The 15,690-nt window shown below is 48.4% G+C and overlaps 1 protein-coding gene across 11 annotated transcripts in view; it reads right to left on the bottom strand.

Moving 5' to 3' along the window:
* Positions 1-8,011: 8,011 nt before the first annotated feature.
* LOC135053993 (microtubule-actin cross-linking factor 1, isoforms 6/7-like) overlaps positions 8,012-15,690 on the bottom strand; it is a 36,760-nt gene continuing 29,081 nt past the window's right edge. For 10 of the 11 annotated variants that reach the window (XM_063957533.1, XM_063957527.1, XM_063957524.1 and 7 more), the window contains 2 exons: positions 13,855-13,911; positions 8,012-8,449 (listed from right to left, as the gene is read on the bottom strand). In XM_063957533.1, coding sequence (XP_063813603.1) covers positions 8,418-8,449; positions 13,855-13,911 — 89 coding nt within the window. In that variant the 3' untranslated portion in view covers positions 8,012-8,417. The remainder of the gene's footprint in view (positions 8,450-13,854; positions 13,912-15,690) is intronic. The other variant, XM_063957525.1, reaches the window with a different exon arrangement.

Raw genomic sequence — 15,690 nt, 5'->3', positions numbered from 1 at the left:
CAGTATAACATAGAGAGACCTCTGCGGAATACAGAGAGCATTCTACTAACTATCCTGGTATATAGCGTGTTTCCTAGGGAGCAGTATAACATAGAGAGACTTCTGCGGAATACAGAGAGCATTCTGGTGACCTACATTATACACAATACAGAGAAAGTTATAATAATAGATCCACAATTCATAGAGTTGTCTAGTGACCAATATACACCAATATACTGTAAAAGATCTATGTGTACAGTATAACCATGTATGTATGCTTTCTCTCTATACAATAGAGGATAATTTCTGCTGGCCTGTGGGCAAAGCTTGCAATCCCCTGTAAAGTAATTGCCGACTTTTCAGTTCAGGATGTGGGTATGTGTCAGGATTTACATCATTAATGCCATAACCTTGACTATCCACGACACAGCCTAATACTACAGCCTATCCCTAACTGAAGCCTATCCTTAACTGCAGCCTAACCCTATCCACAGCCTAACCCTATCTGCAGCCTAACCCTAACAAAAGCCTGACCATATCCGTATCCTAACCCTATATGTAGCCTAACTGTAACTGCAGCCTAACTCTATGCGCAGCCTAACCCTATCGGCAGCTTAACCCTATCACCAGCCCAACCCTATCTGCAGCCTGACCCTAACAAAAGCCTGACCCTATCCGTAGCCTAACTGTAACTGCAGCCTAACCCTATCCGCAGCCTAACCCTATCTGTAGCCTAACCTGCACTGCAGCCTAACCCTATGCGCAGCCTAACCCTAACTGTAGCCTAACCCTAACTGAAGGCCGACCCTAACTGCAGCCTAACCCTATACGCAGCCTAACCCTATGCTTAACCTAACCCTAACTGCAGCCTAACCTCATCTGCAGCCTAACTCTAGCTGCAGCCTAACTTGACCTACAACTTAATCTTAACCGCAGCCTAACCCTTACTGCAGCCAGGGCCGGTGCAAGGTCTCTATGCACCCTAGGCAAAGCTTCAACCCGGTGCTCCCTGCAGGAGGTGCATCAGGGCTATGAGGAGCAGCCGTGGTGGTGCCCCTCGGGAGCCATAGTTACATCCACATCATATGTGCCTTCACATGACTTGATGTTACTCATGTCGGGACAGAGGAAGCACTGAGACACTATGTGGTACAGCCTGATAGTGGTAGCTACACTTGATTAGACCCGCAGCAGCAGCCAGCACAGTGTAAAAGGAGGAGGCCGCATACAGAGACAGCCTTCAGTTTTTTGCTAGATGAATTCAGTGGCGCCCTCCAGGAGCTGGCGCCCCTAGGCAGCCGCCTAAAGCTGCCTAATGGTAGAGCCGGCCCTGACTGCAGCCTAACTGTAACTGGAGCCTAACACTACCTACAGCCTAAACCTACCTACAGACTATCCAGGCTTGCTGACTTTCCGTCTGCCCCGTGCAGGAGTGGGCAGCCGGGTCGGCATTACAGGGAGCATGGCTTTGGTGCGGGTAGGTTGTTTGGGGGCGTGGATTCACAATTGCATCACTGTGGCCCTGCCCTCTGCAATTAAATGCCCTGATTACTGCCATTGAATAGTGGGGCGGGACTACAATGGCAAGATTCAGTGCAAATCGCATCAACCCCCCCCCCCCCCCTTCCCCCCAGACCACCCACAGCCGTGGCTCATTCCTGTTTTGCATTTTTGTTATGTATTTTATGTTATACTTCTGTTTCTGTTCCCCGTGGGTGTCATGGGGTGTTCGGAGCCCACCCTTAAGGAGAGGATACTGTTATAAACCGCAGGTAGTGGTCCATCCCTTTTTTATGTTTTTGTTATGTTTATAGTTGTCTTGCAGGCCAGGATTTCCCGTTGCTCTGGTTTAAGAAGACTCTTGTTTGCTGCCAGTGGTGAGTCTGTGTAATTGCAGCTTGTTCCCATGTGTTCAGCCTCACCTGTCTGTTAATTGCACCTCTCAGTTGTGCAGCAGGGCAGCTGCACGACATAATTAATTAGGACTCTCTGTTATATTCTGGCTCAGTGCAATACACAGACGCTGGTGATATTTCCTGAGTTCTTGAGTTCTGAACTAGTCCCTGCCAGTTCCTGAGCTCCTGTCTAGCAGTATCTGTCTAGCTAATTCCAGTGTCGGTTCCAGTGTCGGTTCCAGTGTCGGTTCCAGTGTCGGTTCCAGTGTCTGATCCAGTTTCTGATCCCATGTCCTGCCGTGAAGCGTTCCTATCCAGAAGTCCTGTGGCTTTGTCTGTGCCTGGTCGAGTATCTGGCTTCTTGGTGTCCACCGGTCTGTCGTTTGGGATTCTGCCTGTCCTCCGGTTCTGAGAGCCTGTGTCGGCTACATTGGGGGTTCCTGTCCGTTTGCCAGTATTCGTACCGGTTCCGTGAGTAGCGGCTTTGCCGCGTCCGTCGGCCTAGGCCGCTGTATTCTTTGATTTATTTGTTACTGGTGTTTTGCAGAGGGTTCTGCATATGCTGTCACTGCCGGTACACAACAGTATTGTGTCGGCGTGTGGACAGCATCTCCTTTGTTGTTCTTTTCCTTTGGCGGCGTGCCGCACATATATTTAGTTTTAGGGTTGTTAGTAGCCCCTAGCCTTCTGTTTGCTTTAGTTAGAGGTCCCCTTGTTATTATCCTGTCTCGGTTCACGCCTTGTCTCACTCTAAGACCTGGGGGCATCGGAGTTGGGCAGACCTAATCCGCCCTTCAAACGCGGCTGCCGTGGGCCCAAGAAACCATAGTCACTCAGGCGTGAACTGACCACACGGGTGAAACAATGGAGGTAGGGTGCTAGGGGCTATTTCCATACCACACCTTATTTCAGCGTCACGTTCTGGTGCTCTGGACTCACTACCCGACATCTCCCTTGTTCTGAGCACCAGGAACCTAACATCTGCAGCTCATTACCTACAGTCTCATCTTTCAAGTCACAATCCACAGTTCTTTGTCTCCAGCCACGTCTTTAACCACCATTCACAGTTCCGCAGTTCATTATCTACAGCCTTGTCTTTCAAGCCACAACCCACAGTTCTTTGTCTACAACTACGTCTTTAAGTCATCGTTCACAAACCACAGTTCTCTACCTCAGCCTCATTTTCAAGAACTACAGCTCACTGACTCTTAGCTCCACCGGTCTTCTGCATTGCCCATGTCCCATATGCAACCCCCTCGCCTTATTCATCCGCAGACAACTACTTCCTTGGGCAAATCTCAGCTGCCAGATCCTCAAACCTTGCTAGGTGTGACATACTGTGCTGTGTAATGTGAGTAATGGATACTACTGTGCAGGGCCGGCTCGAGGCATGTTCGACTCGAGCGGCCACGCAGGGTGCCACCCTTAAAGGGCGCCGCATGCTGGTGCCGCCATGTCGGAGCCTGGAGCCAGCCCTGTCCTGTAGCCTGCGCCGCCTCCTGTCTGTAAAGTAATCTGTGCGCGCTATGCGGCACCGGTGTCTGATGTCAGACACCGGCGCCGCACAGCATGTACAGTTCACTTTCAGGCATCGGCTCGCACAGACAGCGCACACAGATCTGCAGCAGCACTCCCCGTCCCTCATAGTCGGCACAGCAGGTACTCTGGGGGCATATGTGGCACTGTGGGGGGCATTAACGTATCTGTCACTGTAGGGGCAGTTATCTGGCACTGTGGGGAGCATTAATGTATCTGGCACTGTGGGGGTATTAATGTATCTGGCACTGTGGGGGCATTAATGTATCTGGCACTGTGGGGGCATATCTGGCACTGTGGGGTCATTTATCTATCTGGGATTGTGGGGGCATATCTGGCACAGTGGGGGGCATTAATGTATCTGGCACTGTGGGGGCATATCTGGCACTGTGGGGGGCATTAATGTATCTGGCACTGTGGGGGGCATTAATGTATCTGGCACTGTGGGGGCATTTCTGGCACTGTGGGGGCATTTCTGTATCTGGCGCTGTGGGGGCATTTATCTGGCACTGTGGGGGCATTTTTGGATCTGGCACTTTGGGGGCATTTATCTGGCACTGTGGGGGGAATTAATGTATCTGGCACTGTGGGGGGCATTAATGTATCTGGCACTGTGGGGTCATTAATGTATCTGGCACTGCGGGGGCATATCTGGCACTGTGGGGGGCATTTATCTATCTGGCACTGTGGGGGGCATTTATCTATCTGGCACTGTGGGGGGCATTTATCTATCTGACACTGGGGGCATTTATGTATCTGGCACTGTGGGGGCATGTCATGTGCATCTGGCACTGCTGGGGGGGCATGTCATGTGCATCTGGCACTGCTGGGGGGCATATGATTTGTAGCTGGCACGGCAGGGGGACATATCATGTAGTGTTCCCGTGTCGCAGTGCTCTACCTGACGCAAAGTGTATAACGTGCTCTGCCTGACGCAAAGTGTATAACTTGCTCTGCCTTGCGCAGGTGTATAATGTGCTCTACCTGTCGCAGTGTGTATAGGAGGTTCTACCTGGTGCAATGTGTATTAGCTGCACTACTGTGTGGTGTAATTCGAATTGACAATATTATGTGGCCACGCCCCTTCCCTACGAAGCAACGGCCCTAAATTTTTTATGCGCGCCTTCGACGCGCACTGTCCATGATTTTGCCTGCGGAGCACCAAGCATTACGGTATGTACATCATTTTGCCCTTTTAACTTAAAAATGTGCCCTCCCGAATGCAAAATGTGCCCTCCCCATGATCAGCACCCTGCCCTAAAAAAATCCTAGAGTGAACACTATCATGTCTATCTGGCACTGCTGGGGGCATGTCATGTGTAGCTGGCACTGCTGGGGGGCATGTCATGTGTAGCTGGCACTGCTGAGGGGCATGTCATGTGTAGTTGGCATTGCTGGGGGCATGTCCTGTGTAGCTGGCACTGCTGGGGGGCATGTCATGTGTAGCTAGCACTGCTGCGGGGCATGTCATGTCTATCTGGCACTGCACTACTGTAGACATTATGTGTATCTGGCACTATACTGTAGACATTATGTGTATCTGGCACTATACTGGAGACATTATGTGTATCTGGCACTATACTGGAGACATTATGTGTATCTGGCACTATACTGGAGACATTGTGTGTAAGGAACACTACTGTAGCTGTTATGTGTAAGGCTACTAATTGTGTGCGTAGAGGGTGTGTGAAAATATATTAATAGTTTGATAATATGAAGTTGTGAGGCCCCTCCCACTTTCCCAGGGGCTACGCCCACTTTTCCAGGAGCGCGTGCATAGAGTATGGGAGGGGGCGCTTTGAAATTTTCTCGCTCAGGGTGCTAGTAGGCCAGGAGCCAGCCCTGCTACTGCTACTGTGCTGTGTAATGTGAGTAATGGACACTACTGTGCGGTGTACTGTGAGTAATGGACACTACTGTGCGGTGTAATGTGAGTAATGGACACTACTGTGCTGTGTAATGTGAGTAATGGGCACTACTGTGCGGTGTAATGTGAGTAATGGACACTACTGTGCGGTGTAATGTGAGTAATGGACACTACTGTGCGGTGTAATGTGAGTAATGGACACTACTGTTCTGTGTAATATGAGTAATGGACACTACTGTGCGGTGTAATGTGAGTAATGGACACTACTGTGCTGTGTAATGTGAATAATGGTCACTACTGTGCTGTGTAATGTGAGTAATGGACACTACTGTGCGGTGTAATGTGAGTAATGGACACTACTGTGCTGTGTAATGTGAATAATGGTCACTACTGTGCTGTGTAATGTGAGTAATGGACACTACTGTGCTGTGTAATGTGAGTAATGGCCACTACTGTGCGGTGTAATGTGAGTAATGGGCACTACTGTGCTGTGTAATGTGAGTAATGGACACTACTGTGCTGTGTAATGTGAGTAGTGGACACTACTGTGCTGTGTAATGTGACTAATGGACACTACTGTGCTGTGTAATGTGAGTAGTGGACACTACTGTGCTGTGTAATGTGAGTAGTGGACACTACTGTGCTGTGTAATGTGAGTAATGGACACTACTGTGCGGTGTAATGTGATACTGTGTGTCAATTTGATTTGGAAGTACTATTTTGTGGCCATGCCCTTTCCCCACAAGGCCACATACTTTTTTTGACACGCCTTCCTTATTTCAAATATGTGTGTGTGTGTGTGTGTGTGTGTGTGTAAGGTAGGGGGGGGGGGCACCAGCCCCTAGATACACCACTGCTGGCACTGCACCTGTATATAGTGCCCACATGTATATACCGCTGCACCTGTGTATAGTGCCCACATGTATATACAGCTGCACCTGTGTATAGTGCCCACATGTATATACTGCTGCACCTGTGCTTAGTGCCCACATGTTTATACTGCTGCATATGTGTATAATTCCCATGTGTATATTCCCCTGCACTGGTGTATAATGCCCACATCAGGGGCTTAGCCAAAACTTTGTGGGTCCCATAGCAACATTTTGAAGGGGCCCCTGTCCCAATGCTTCTAGAGAGACACCTCTGCACAGCAGGTTTTCATTTTATGCCCCATAGTAGTGCCCTAGTTCATATTCTGAACCATAGTAGTGCCCTAGTTTATTTTATGCCCCATTGTAGTGCCCTAGTTTATTTTATGCCCCATAGTAGTGCCCTAGTTTATTTTATGCCCCATAGTAGTGCCCTAGTTTTTTTATCCCTTATAGTAGTGCCCTAATTCACATTACGCCCCATAGTAGTGCCCTAATTCACATTATGCCACATTTCTAGTGCTGCCATTACACATCATGCCACACAGTACCCCCAAATTCACATCATGACATAGTGTCCCCAGTTCATATTTTGCCACAATATAGTGGCCTTCAGTTCATTTTAAACCACATTACAAAGAGAAGGTCCAAGGGCCAAAAGTAGATATTTGAAGGTCCCAAGGCAAATGTTTGTAAGTGCCACTATGTACCTCCATTGGTGGAAAATATATAGGTCACATTTAACTTTGACAGGGAAGATGGGCCCCTCTCAGCTCTGGGCCCCATAGCGGCTGCACTGCCCGCACTTATGGTAGCTACACCCTGTATATAACACATGTAACTGTGACAGGGAAGGTGGCCCCTCTCAGCTCTGGGCCCCGTAGCAGCTGCACTGCCTGCACCTATGGTAGCTACACCCTGTATATAACACATGTAACTGTGACAGGTAAGGTGGCCCCTCTCCGCTCTGGGCCCCATAGCAGCTGCACTCGCTGCACCTATGGTAGCTACACCCTGTATATAACACATGTAACTGTGACAGGGAAGGTGGCCCCTCTCAGCTCTGGGCCCCATAGCAACTGCACTCCCTGCACCTATGGTAGCTACGCCCTGTATATAACACATGTAACTGTGACAGGGAAGGTGCCCTCTCTCAGCTTTGGGTTCCATAGTAGCTGCACTCCCTGCACCTATGCCCTTTGCCCACATGTATATACCGCTGCACCTGTGTATAATGCACATGTGTATATAGCGATGTAGCTGTGTAAATTGCTCACGTGTTTATACCGCTGCACCTGTTTATAGTGCCCACGTGTATATACCGCTGCACCTGTGTATAATGCCCACATGTATATACTGCTGCCCCTGTGAATAATGCCCACATGTATATACCGCTGCACCTGTGTATAATGCCCAAATGTATATACCGCTGCACCTGTGTATAATGCCCACATGTATATATTGCTGCACCTGTGTATAATGCCCACATGTATATATTGCTGCACCTGTGTATAATGCCCACATGTATATATTGCTGCACCTGTGTATAATGCCCACATGTATATACCGCTGCACCTGTGAATAATGCCCACATGTATATACTGCTGCCCCTGTGAATAATGCCCACATGTATATACCGCTGCACCTGTGAATAATGGCCACATGTATATACCGCTGCACCTGTGTATAATGCCCACATGTATATATTGCTGCACCTGTGTATAATGCCCACAAGTACCATTGAGCTCATATTTTGTGTGTATATCTGACTCTGGTACTAGCCATTGCCTCTCTAGCCATATTTATCTCACTGCATGTCCCTGACCTGTACTCAGGAATAAATACAATAAATACTTGCAGTAAAATTATTTTTTTCTTAAATTCACATTAACTTTATTGGACTGGAACAGAACAGAGCACGGCCAGAGATTTGATTAGACCAGAGCTGGCACAGAGGGTGGTGAGGAGAAGACTTTGAGACACAAGCCAATAATGAAGAGCGGTTGTGAGACAGAAAGAGCAGCTTTACTTCCTCCACCCACAGAGAGAGACCGTTTCCTAAGTATTAAATGTTGCTGAGGCCCATTGCACCGTCCAGGAGGAGACAGGCCGAATGGTGGTCAAGCCGTTAGTCCTCATCCGGCATATCCTGTAACCAGGGACATTTACAATTTGACTGACATGGTACAGAATCGGCTACGGATGCAGCAAGATCCACAGGGAGATGCCAGCATTCGTGGGAAGTCGGTCCGCTCTCACAGACCAAACACATTAGGCACTGGTAGACTCAGCAAGGGAGGCGTCTGCAAAATAAACACCAAATAACACAAATTATCCAATAAGTTGGTTTTACATTTACAAAACAGAAATAAATAGAAACATAAAAACTCAGAGGCCTGATTAAGGTGTGGTTGTAGAGGCTGCTGCTACATAAACTAATATGGTAATGCAGCAGGGGGTGTCACACTTACATAGAAGCAGCAGCGACAGCAGTAATATGGTAATGCAGCAGAGGGCGTTATGCCTACACAGAAGCAGCAGCGATAGCAATAATATGGTAATGCAGCAGGGGGTGTCACACTTACATAGAAGCAGCAGCGACAGCAGTAATATGGTAATGCAGCAGGGGGCGTCACACTTACATAGAAGCAGCAGCGACAGCAGTAATATGGTAATACAGCAGAGGGCGTCATGCCTACACAGAAGCAGCAGCGATAGCAATAATATGGTAATGCAGCAGGAGGTGTCACACTTACATAGAAGCAGCAGCGACAGCAGTAATATGGTAATACAGCAGGGGGCGTCACACTTACATAGAAGCAGCAGTGATAGCACTAATATGGTAGTTCAGGAGGGGGCGTCACACTTGCATAGAAGCAGCAGCGATAGCAATAATATGGTAATACAGCAGGGGGTGTCACACTTACATAGAAGCAGCAGCGACAGCAGTAATATGTTAATGCAGCAGAGGGCGTCACGCCTACACAGAAGCAGCAGCGATAGCAATAATATGCTAATTCAGCAGGGGGCGTCACACTTAGAAGCAGCAGCCATAGCAGTAATATGGTAATGAGTAGGGGGCTTCATGCTTACACAGAAGCAACAGCGATAGCACTAATATGTGAATGCAGCAGGGTGTGTCACGCTTACACAGAAGCAGTAGCGATAGCACTAAAATGGTAATGCAGCAGGGGGCGTCACACTTACATAGAAGCAGCAGCTACAGCACTAATATGGTAATGCAGCAGGAGGCGTCACACTTACATAGAAGCAGTAGCGATATCGCTTATATGGTAATGCAGCAGGGGACGTCATGCTAACATAGAAGCAGCAGAGATAGCACTAATATGGTATGCAGCAGGGGGCATCACTCTTACATAGAAGCAGCAGTGATAGGACTAATATGATAATGTAGCAGGGGGCGGCACGCTTACATAGAAGCAGCAGTGATAGCACTAATATGGTAATGCAGCAGGGGGCGTCATACTGACATAGAAGCAGCAGCAATAGCGCTGATATGGTAATGTTGCAGGGGGTGTCACACTCACATAGAAGCAGCAGTGATATCGCTAATATGGTAATACAGCAGGGGTCATCGCGCTTACATAGATGCAGTAGTGATAGCAGTAATATGGTAATGCAGCAGGAGTCATGCTTACACAGAAGCATCAGCAATAGCACTAATATGGTAATGCAGCAGGGGGCGTCACACTTACACAGAAGCAGCAGCGATAGCACTTATATGGTAATGCAGCAGGGGGTGTCACGCTTACACAGAAGCAGTAGCAATAGGAATAATATGGTAATGCAGCAGGAGGCATCATGCTTACACAGAAGCAGCAGCAATATCACTTATATGGTAATGCAGCAGGGTGCTTAACGCTTACACAGGACCAAAAGCGATAGCACTAATATGTTAATGCAGCAGGGTGCATCACGCTTACACAGAAACAGTAGCGATAGCACTAAAATGGTAATGAAGCAGGGAGCGTCACACTTACATAGAAGCAGTAGCAATATTGCTTATATTGTAATGTACCAGGGGGCGTCATGCTTACACAGAAGCAGCAGCAATAGCGCTAATATGGTAATTCAACAGGGGGCGCCATGCTTTCACAGAAGTAGCAGCAACATTGCTAATATGGTAATGTAGCAGGAGACGTAATGCTTACATACAAGCAGCAGCGTTAGCACTAATATGGTAATGCAGCAGGGGGCATCACTTACATAGAAGCAGCAGCTACAGCACTAATATGGTAATGCAGCAGGAGGTGTCACACTTACATAGAAGCAGTAGCGATAGCAGTAATATAGTAATGCAGCAGGGGGCGTCACACTTACACAGAAGCAGCAGCAATAGCGCTAATATGGTAATTCAGCAGGGGGCGTCACACTTACATAGAAGCAGCAGCGATAGCAGTAATATGGTAATGTAGCAGAGGGCGTCACGCCTACACAGAAGCAGCAGCGATAGCAATAATATGGTAATGCAGCAGGGGGCGTCACACTTACACAGAAGCAGCAGCGATAGCAATAATATGGTAATGCAGCAGGGGGCGTCACACTTAGAAGCAGCAGCGATAGCAGTAATATGGTAATGAGTAGGGGGCTTCACACTTACACAGAAGCAACAGCGATAGCACTAATATGTGAATGCAGCAGGGTGTGTCACGCTTACACAGAAGGAGTAGTGATAGCACTAAAATGGTAATGCAGCAGGAGGCGTCACACTTACATAGAAGCAGCAGCTACAGCACTAATATGGTAATGCAGCAGGAGGCATCACACTTACATACAAGCAGCAGCGATATCGCTTATATGGTAATGCAGCAGGGGACGTCATGCTAACATAGAAGCAACAGTGATAGCACTAATATGGTAATGCAGCAGGGGGCGTCACTCTTACATAGAAGCAGCAGTGATGGGACTAAAGTGATAATGCAGCAGGGGGCGGCATGCTTACATAAAAGCAGCAGTGATAGCACTAATATGGTAATGCAGCAGGGGGTGTCATACTGACATAGAAGCAGCAGCAATAGCGCTGATATGGTAATGCAGCAGGGGGCGTCACTCTTACATAGAAGCAGCAGTGATATCACTAATATGGTAATACAGCAGGGGTCATCACGCTTACATAGATGCAGTAGTGATAGCAGTAATATGGTAATGCAGCAGGAGTCATGCTTACACAGAAGCATCAGCAATAGCACTAATATGGTAATGCAGCAGGGGGCGTCACACTTACACAGAAGCAGCAGCGATAGCACTTATATGGTAATGCAGCAGGGGGTGTCACGCTTACACAGAAGCAGTAGCAATAGGAATAATATGGTAATGCAGCTGGAGGCATCATGCTTACACAGAAGCAGCAGCAATATCACTTATATGGTAATGCAGCAGGGTGCTTAACGCTTACACAGGACCAAAAGCGATAGCACTAATATGTTAATGCAGCAGGGTGCATCACGCTTACACAGAAACAGTAGCGATAGCACTAAAATTGTAATGAAGCAGGGAGCGTCACACTTACATAGAAGCAGTAGCAATATTGCTTATATTGTAATGTACCAGGGGGCGTCATGCTTACACAGAAGCAGCAGCAATAGCGCTAATATGGTAATTCAACAGGGGGCGCCATGCTTTCACAGAAGTAGCAGCAACATTGCTAATATGGTAATGTAGCAGGAGACGTAATGCTTACATACAAGCAGCAGCGTTAGCACTAATATGGTAATGCAGCAGGGGGCATCACTTACATAGAAGCAGCAGCTACAGCACTAATATGGTAATGCAGCAGGAGGTGTCACACTTACATAGAAGCAGTAGCGATAGCAGTAATATAGTAATGCAGCAGGGGGCGTCACACTTACACAGAAGCAGCAGCAATAGCGCTAATATGGTAATTCAGCAGGGGGCGTCACACTTACATAGAAGCAGCAGCGATAGCAGTAATATGGTAATGTAGCAGAGGGCGTCACGCCTACACAGAAGCAGCAGCGATAGCAATAATATGGTAATGCAGCAGGGGGCGTCACACTTACACAGAAGCAGCAGCGATAGCAATAATATGGTAATGCAGCAGGGGGCGTCACACTTAGAAGCAGCAGCGATAGCAGTAATATGGTAATGAGTAGGGGGCTTCACACTTACACAGAAGCAACAGCGATAGCACTAATATGTGAATGCAGCAGGGTGTGTCACGCTTACACAGAAGGAGTAGTGATAGCACTAAAATGGTAATGCAGCAGGAGGCGTCACACTTACATAGAAGCAGCAGCTACAGCACTAATATGGTAATGCAGCAGGAGGCATCACACTTACATACAAGCAGCAGCGATATCGCTTATATGGTAATGCAGCAGGGGACGTCATGCTAACATAGAAGCAACAGTGATAGCACTAATATGGTAATGCAGCAGGGGGCGTCACTCTTACATAGAAGCAGCAGTGATGGGACTAAAGTGATAATGCAGCAGGGGGCGGCATGCTTACATAAAAGCAGCAGTGATAGCACTAATATGGTAATGCAGCAGGGGGTGTCATACTGACATAGAAGCAGCAGCAATAGCGCTGATATGGTAATGCAGCAGGGGGCGTCACTCTTACATAGAAGCAGCAGTGATATCACTAATATGGTAATACAGCAGGGGTCATCACGCTTACATAGATGCAGTAGTGATAGCAGTAATATGGTAATGCAGCAGGAGTCATGCTTACACAGAAGCATCAGCAATAGCCACTAATATGGTAATGCGGCAGGGGGTGTCACGCTTACACAGAAGCAGCAGCGATAGCACTTATATGGTAATGCAGCAGGGGTGTCGCGCTTACACAGAAGCAGCAGCAATAGCAATGATATGGTAATGCAGCAGGAGGCATCATGCTTACACAGAAGCAGCAGCGATAGCACTAATTTGGTAATGCAGCAGGGTGCTTAACGCTTACACAGGACCAAAAGCGATAGCACTAATATGTTAATGCAGCAGGTGCATCATGCTTACACAGAAGCAGTAGCGATAGCACTAAAATGGTAATGAAGCAGGGAGCGTCACACTTACATAGAAGCAGTAGCGATATTGCTTATATTGTAATGTAGCAGGAGGCGTCACACTTGCACAGAAGCAGCAGCAATAGCGCTAATATGGTAATTCAACAGGGGGCGTCACTCTTGCATAGAAGTAGCAGTGATAGCAGTAATATGGTAATACAGCAGGGGGCGTCACACTGACATAGATGCAGCGGTGATGGGAGTAATATGGTAATACAGCAGGGGGCGTCACACTGACATAGATGCAGCAGTGATAGCAGTAATATGGTAATGCAGCAGGGGGCGTCACACTTACATAGAAGCAGCAGTGATAGCAGTAATATGGTAATGCAACAGGGGGCATCACACTGACATAGATGCAGTGGTGATAGGAGTAATATGGTAAGCAGGCAGCTAGTATCCAACTGTAACGTAAAACCGCAGCTGCCAGCCTGTCCAGTGCTGTTCTCCTTCTCTGCGGACGCTGCTCCTTTAGATGTAAATGAGTAGCATGACGTCACTCACTTTAGGAAGTGCAAACTGAGCTGGGACGGACTCCGTGTGCGGAGGATGGAGACATGATTGAGCATGCGGGGGCCGACTTCCCGCCTGCCACATCTGATGTCTTAGACTCATCATCAGCTGTTCTGACCATGCCCTATCAGTCCTCCTAGAAATTACCTGCAAGAGTTAATTCTGGGAGGCCAAGTGCATCAGTGGGGATGAATTGGCTCCAAACTGAAAAAAAATAAAATATATATTAAAAAAACTAAAACAAAATAAAACCTTGAAACATCACATAAGTTGTTTCCATCTGGAGGCACGTAGGAAATGTGGTGGGGCAGAGGTCCTTTGAATAAGCTGTTAAGCAATAAAACAAAAATAGCTCTGCATAGCTGCAAAAATAGATATTACACCGCGTGGAATAGATCTGCCAGACTGCTGGCAAGACCTCTAAAGCGCCAAGAGATTTAGGACATATATCCCTGCAATTACAGTCAACAGTGGTAATACTTAGGAACGGCCCAACCATTATGTCAGGTACGCAGCCTTATAGAGCGCCACGCTGATGAGGGAGGAGTCACTGCCTTCATCATCCCCCCCGGACTGCTAGTGGTAGCGGACCATAGTGGCCGGCCCCCGGAAACCTGCAGCACACTGGAATCACCTTACACCTGTCATCCCTGGCTCCCCAGTTACCTACTTTCTCCCTGTCACCCACTATCTCCTTGTCACCACTGCCTCCCCAGTCACACACACACTATCTCCCTGTCACACCTGCCTCCCCTGTCACCTACTATCTCCCTATCACCCCTGCCTCTGCAGTAACCCACTTTCTCCCTGTCACCCACTATCCCCATGTCACCACGGCCTCCACAGTCACCCACTTCTCCCTGTTACCCACTGTCTCCGCAGTAACCCACTATCTCCTTGTCACCACTGCCTCCCCAGTCACACACACACACTATCTCCCTGTCACCCCTACCTCCCCTGTCACCTACTATCTTCCTGTCACCCCTGCCTCCGCAGTAATCCACTTACTCCCTGTTACCCACTATCTCCCTGTCAACCCTGCCTCCCCTGTCACCTACTATCTTCCTGTCACCCCTGCCTCCGCAGTAATCCACTTACTCCCTGTTACCCACTATCTCCCTGTCACCCCTGTCTCCCCTGTCACCTACTATCTCCCTGTCACCCCTGCCTCTACAGTCACCCACTTTCTCCCTGTCACCCACTGTCTCCTTGTCACCACTGCCTCCCCAGTCACACACACACTCTATCTCCTTGTCACCCCTGCCTCCCCTGTCACCTACTATCTCCCTATCACCCCTGCCTCCGCAGTAATCCACTTACTCCCCGTTACCCACTATCTCCCTGTCACCCCTGCCTCTACAGTCACCCACTTTCTCCCTGTCACCCACTGTCTCCCCAGTCACACGCTATCTCCATCACCCCTGCCTCCCATCACCTACTATCTCCCTGTCACCCCTGCCTCCCCAATCACCCACTTTCTCCCTGTCACCCCTGCCTCTGCAGTCGCCTACTATCTCTCTGTCATACCTGTCTACCCAGTTACCTACTTTCTCCCTGTCACCCACTATCTGCCTGTATCCTTAGGGGTACTATTGTGTGGCCACGCCCCTTCCTTGTGAGACCACAACTCTTTTGCGGCGCACGCAGAGAGCACGCAACGTCCTTTTTAAAAGTTTATTCTATCAAGGGGCGCCAAAATCTATATTCGCTTACCAAAAAAATTAAGCTTGGGCCAGCCCTGGGTGCACTACAAGTACCCCAGTAACTTTCATGTGGTGAACTGTCTTTGTTAGCATTGTTTAATTGCATAAACTGATCTTAAGATGGTGCACCACAAGTACTACAGATGCCGAGGCTCAGGATCCTGACACCCACTTGGTAAGTATACTACCCCAAATCCCTAATCCTCTTTTCCAGCTTAACCCCGACCTCCACCCCCCGCCCACCCTGCAGCCTAACCCTAACCTTCCCTAATGGTGCCTA

Source organism: Pseudophryne corroboree, chromosome 1 (genome assembly GCF_028390025.1).
Source record: "Pseudophryne corroboree isolate aPseCor3 chromosome 1, aPseCor3.hap2, whole genome shotgun sequence".
Lineage (NCBI taxonomy): Eukaryota > Metazoa > Chordata > Amphibia > Anura > Myobatrachidae > Pseudophryne > Pseudophryne corroboree.
The sequence above is the reverse complement of the archived record's forward strand: the minus strand, read 5'-3'. Positions and strand labels throughout refer to the sequence as shown.